At 34.8% G+C, this 5811-nt stretch overlaps 1 protein-coding gene across 1 annotated transcript in view; it reads left to right on the forward strand.

Annotated features, from left to right (window-relative positions):
- The first annotated feature begins 5463 nt into the window (after positions 1-5463).
- The window catches only part of LOC108974135 (carbonic anhydrase 2-like), an 11683-nt gene continuing 11335 nt past the window's right edge, over positions 5464-5811 (forward strand). The window contains exon 1 of the mRNA XM_018941800.1: positions 5464-5728. Coding sequence (XP_018797345.1) covers positions 5629-5728 — 100 coding nt within the window. The 5' untranslated portion in view covers positions 5464-5628. The remainder of the gene's footprint in view (positions 5729-5811) is intronic.

Genomic DNA, 5811 nt, shown 5'->3' on the forward strand with positions numbered 1-5811 from the left:
AAAAAAATTTAAAGATTAAAAATACATTTCTTTTCAAAACCCTACCACAAGAAATAGTATTCATTGTTTTACCTTGTTGTCAACACCCTTACTTAAAAAAAATCGTCAAAATGAATGCATTAAAAATGTTTAACAATAAAATCATGCAATTGGCACACATGTGTTTTTTGATATTTTATAAATAAATGTATTATGCAGTATAAAGTAAAATATGAAGAATGACTTTTTTCTTTGTGGGTTTTTTTTTTAATTTTTATTGACAAAGAAAGCGTGCTATCATAAAAACCTCTTAATGGAAAATTTTCAATAAAAACTATTGTAAAACATGTTAAGCAATGAGCCATTATATCTTTTTTTTTTTTTTTAGCAAAAAGTCATTAAGTATTTTCTTTCTATTTAAGGTTAATTCAGGGWATTCACAAATTTTATGTAACATTTAAGTGCAGAAAGTGTTTCAATGCTTCGTTGTCGTGACTGAATATTGACAGATTTTTCCAGCTGTGTCGAAAACCTTCAAAGCTGTAGTATTCTCTTCCATCCGGAAAACATGGCCTACCCGGCGCAGCTGTTGTCTTTTGATTCTCAGAACTATGTCAATGTCGTCATATAACTCGTACAGCTCATCGTTCCATCTAATGCAATATTCGCCGTTGCCAATGCACAAAGGAGCACAAATCTTTGGCAGAACCTTTCTCTCGAAAACTCGTAACGTCGTCTCGGCAGATGTTGTCATCGTCCATGCGATTAACGGAAATAATGACTGACTTATAGAGTTTGACRAAGCTTTTGGTATTGCTCAACGTCAGTTTACATAGCCGTATTAATTTTGTGGGGATTCTAGCCATAGCGGCATAAAACTATATATGATATTGATGATATCAATATCATCGGCATACGCTGATACAGCTGTACACTCTTATAAAAGATTGTACCTGCTCGATTAAGTTCTGCAGCTCGAACTATTTKCTCCAGAAGTAGGTTSGAAAAAGGTCACTRCTAAAACAAAATTCTAATAAAAATTAATAAAATGTTTTATTATTAATTAAATAATAGTTAAAATAGTAAACGAAAATGTAGAAATAATTACATAATTCCAGGTTCACCAGCTTTTTATGTAACTTCGTGAATACCCCAAATTTGTTTTATTATTGTTTTAATGACCCAAATACGAGCTAGTCTTGCTTTTTATTGATTATTTGTTAACAAAAAGCTATTTAATTAAAGAAATATTCTTTGAAATTCGAGAAATCGAATATATAGGTAAGATAACAGCTATGCATTTTGGGATCAATAACCAGTAATTGAATTTACCATACAAATAAACAGGAAATGTGTGTTAATGGAGTTCTTAATATTTCTATTATTTTCAGTATATGGATGTGGGTACAAACGTAGATTTATTGCCGAAATTTCGCCGCTAATGGCACAAACAACTGATTTATATACACAAGTTTAACCATTGAGAGAATCTTAAATTGTTGGTTACGCTTCAACAAGACTGGTCCCAACTAAAGACTTGACTATTGACTATTCCATTAGTTTGAAGGTCAGCCAAGAAGTGCGCATAAACAATAACACACCTATATGCATATATACATATAACTGCATATGTTAGCATATACACACCTATATACATATATAAACATACGCACAACAGATGATGATATCTCGTATGTATGTATCTACATGTGAGCATATTAGTTGTGGGGGATAAAAAAATGGGAAGCGCTAATGCAAATGGGGATTATAAAAATCTCGAATTGGTAACTTGAATTGCGAAGAAACTTGTGCAAGAATTCTAAAATTATAGTGTTCTTGTTTTTTTTTCGGAGCACAAACAAATAAATGTAGCACAGTAGTGCCAAGGAAACACGTCAGTATGTAGGCACATGTACATATGTATGTGTGTGTGTGCATACGTTTTTATGCAACGAATAATTTCTTTATTTGCATAAATTAGCAGCGGCGCGCACAAAAAAACYTGCAGCGCGGGGTAACAGTGAAATACACTACATTAAATGTATATATAACAGACATACATACATACATATGTACGTACGTACCTAAACTAGCTGCAGATGTTTGTATGCGAGCGCAAACAGGTCATCTTTAAAAAGAACACATTTAATAAATAAAAGTTCTAATGCCATTTCGAAATTCAAGTTGTCTCACCAGAACCAGAAGTGGTGTCTGGAACGTCTTCTTTATTTGCCGAATATTCATACAAATGTGATATTCGTAGATTTGCGCGCGCACACACACCGCTTCATAGATACACACTTGTATATGTGTGTGGGTGGGTGTGGAAGCTTGAAAGCTTGTTTTACTGCTGCGCACGCGCACGTGCTACTTGCATTTACATCACATGTCTTATGTCACACATGAGGTAACTTCCCCTTACAGTAAAAATGCATGGAACGCAAGATCATCAGGAACCATTTTCTTCCGCTTAAATGACCAACTTTCTTCTGCTGCAGCAAGTAGACTGATATCATTGCTTGCGACTTTCTTTGACATTCGCCGCATTTTGTATAAATCTCTTAATAATTAGCCGGTTTCGGTTGGCAACTGACGTTCGCATAACTTCGTTGCTGGTGCCAGAATCTTGGTTGGCGCAAAAACCGTTCATCTGCTGCATATTAGCACATGTTGTTACCAGTTTGGGGGTTGGCACGTAATGGGTTTTCAGTCAGCTGGGTCGGGAGACTAACGCAATTTTCGTTTGCTAAATAGACGAAGACCAAAGCGCTAAAGTCCAGTTGTTATACAGCTGAAATATTGACAATTTATTGCTTGCACTCTATTGCTCTATCCTTACTGTTTTTGATTATTGTTAATTTTATATTTAATGCATCAAAGATGAAGCAAATGTGATTGCATTTGTGTTGTTAAAACCAACCCAATAAACGTACATCGCAGGCATTCTCAAAATCACATTTAGCTGTTATGCTCGAACAGCATTAATACGAGTATGTAKGTATGCATATGTTTTGTGTTTGTAAATATTATATGTGAATTATATATGCATTTTCGTATATAATTATGCATTTGATGCATTTCAATCGCCACAAATATAACTCTGATCATTCTTAATATATATGCTTATACATACACATAGTTATGAATGTGAAGGGTGATCCCAGAATGGAAGCGGGATTGTAAGCATAGACTTTAGACTTTACATATCTCCASAGGRAAGGATGTAACGGTGTAACTTCACACGACCTTGATGGCCAATTGACCGGCACAAAATGGGAAATTCTCTGTCCACCGAAGTTTTCTCTCAATAAATCCATTAATTGATGTGATGTGTGGGAAGTGCGGCCGTCTTGTTGAAACGTCATCGAAATCACGAACTTCAATGACCGGTATCAAATAGGCGCTTATTAAGCCACGATAAGTTCGCCATTAACACTAATGTTCTCACCGGCATCATTTTCGTGGMAATATTGAACGATGATTCCACCGGTCTACAAACCACACCAAACCGTTGTGTTTTCTGGATGAAATGGCTGCTTTTGAATCTCCTCAGATTGCAGTTCGGCCCAAATGCGGCAATGTTGCTTGTTTACATACCCATTGTGCCAGAAATATTCTTCATCGCTGAACAAAATTTGCCTCGAAAACGTCGGATCTTCGTGGAACGTTTCAAGAGGCTTCGTTTGAGAAGGTCGAGCGGCTTCAGTTCCTGTACAAGCTGTATTTTGTATGCTTTTAATTTAAGATATAGATGTAAAATACGCCAAGTCGTTCCAAGCGGGGACGCGGTCTATTCGGTCGAATATTATCTCAAAATGGATGATGGTGTTGACAATAGTGCGCTCAGTMGTCCGATTACTTACTGTGATCAAATTGAAAGGTTTTTTATTTATACTTCGCGTGTTTTTCGAATCGGTAATTTTTTTCTGTAAGTTGGTAGTACTGTTGGTGACATAGATGTTATATGTTAAATTTCACGTCAAAATATTTATTAGTATTTAGATACCCGTCGTTTTGTGAGTCTCTAAAAATGAATTCTTCGATTTATACYATAATATGTGTATCGTACCGGAACCACCGCATTTGCCTTATTTAACTGAGGATATAAATGATGAGTCTGATGATTGCAAAATTCGTTTGCATAAGTGTGTTGCAGCGCTCGAAACACATTCTTTGAAGAACGTGAATTCTAGCAATAAAGTTTAAGTGGAATTCATTATTCATGAGGAATAAGAACCTCAACATCTCTTATGCATCGACTAAACTATTTTGGTTTTAATGTTTCGAGTATGAAAAGTGTCAATATTAATTTTGTACCAAAATTCCTAAATCTTTTGTGAAAACCACGACAAGTAGAGGTTGCAAAAGTGATGCTTGACAAAGTCCTACATTCTTCAAAAGCATCATTACTGCTGACGAAACGTGGATATGTGAATATGTCTATATGTGTGAATAACCTCGAGAACATGGCTCCAAAACTGAGCGGAAAACGTAAAAACCAAAATTCATTGAAAGCACTGAAGGCCCTCAGAACCGAGGCTTATAACAAGTGTATGGAAAATTTGATTAATCGTTGGCATACGAATCTGTCCAACAATATAGAGAACGACGCTTCAAAAATTAGAAATAAAGCGAAAAAAAAATTCTGAAAGTTCTGAAGGACATGCCAACCACCTTGGCAAGTTGGATTAATCGTTTGCACACTTGTGTATGTATAGGAGCCCTGAAGCCTATTTTGAAGATGATAATAGGGACTTGTATCAAGATATGTGAAAATGATTTTTGGTCCTGTTTTTTTGTTTCATTATTTTATTGAATATGTTAAAGGTTTTTAAGTAAGCTAAAACTGTTCGAGGTTGTAGATAAAATTAGCATAAATAAAAGTTATTAGTATTAATTTATTCTGCAAAATGCCCTCATAATATTTATGTTTAAAAYAAGCCCGCTTATACATATATGTAAAACATAATATTTTAACGGCGCCACCACCAGCTTTTAAAGCCTACTCTTTTACGAGGGGGAGCGAATAAATTCAAATTAATGTTAATATTAAATTATTTATTAGAAACACAAATTATTATTGGAGATCGTGCACAAATCTGCAAATAATGTTGTGTTTTTGAAATCCGTGCAAGATAACACTTTTTACTAGCACCTTTACTTTATTGTCAGCTGTCAACTTCCTTTCCGCTGTTAAGACTTCCTAAACTTAAAGTTATTATATTTATTTATTTGTAAAACTGGCTCCAGGTATCTGRAGTTATAAAAAATTATTTATTTCGCAGAAAAATTTTAATAGCTAATGACAGCTCTTAAACAAATAATTGGATTTTGAGTGAATATATCGTTAAGCTCTTCTTATCTGTTGCTCCGCCAAAGACGGCAATGMAAAATGACAAATGTACAATTTTCCAAATGAATTACAACAGCTGACTGCGCAGGCCTTTTCAAMTCGACGTATAAAAGACAATGGTTTGATAGCTGGCAGGTTAGTAGCGTCTGTAAAACCTATTACTATACTGACGGCATTTGCAACGCCAACAAAGCACCCGGCTGGCACATAAGTAACGGAAGTTCAAAGTTTTTCTCCAAATAACAAATAAGTGCTTCTTATTGTTGTATTGTATTCTAAGTGTTTGTGGATCCATAATGCATTTCGCCGAGTTTTTCAAACTTTGTCAGAAGTTGCTATTTTTCTTGCCCCTAACCACCGCTAATAATCCAGAAACAACTACAACTGCACAGCGCGGTGAGATTCAAATTTAGTGCGTTTTTATTATAACTTTATATTGGTATTGCAAAAAATGGAACAAATATTGGAAAAAAAATAAA

The sequence above is a fragment of the Bactrocera latifrons genome, unplaced genomic scaffold (genome assembly GCF_001853355.1).
Source record: "Bactrocera latifrons isolate USDA-ARS-PBARC rearing strain unplaced genomic scaffold, ASM185335v1 scaffold_53, whole genome shotgun sequence".
Lineage (NCBI taxonomy): Eukaryota > Metazoa > Arthropoda > Insecta > Diptera > Tephritidae > Bactrocera > Bactrocera latifrons.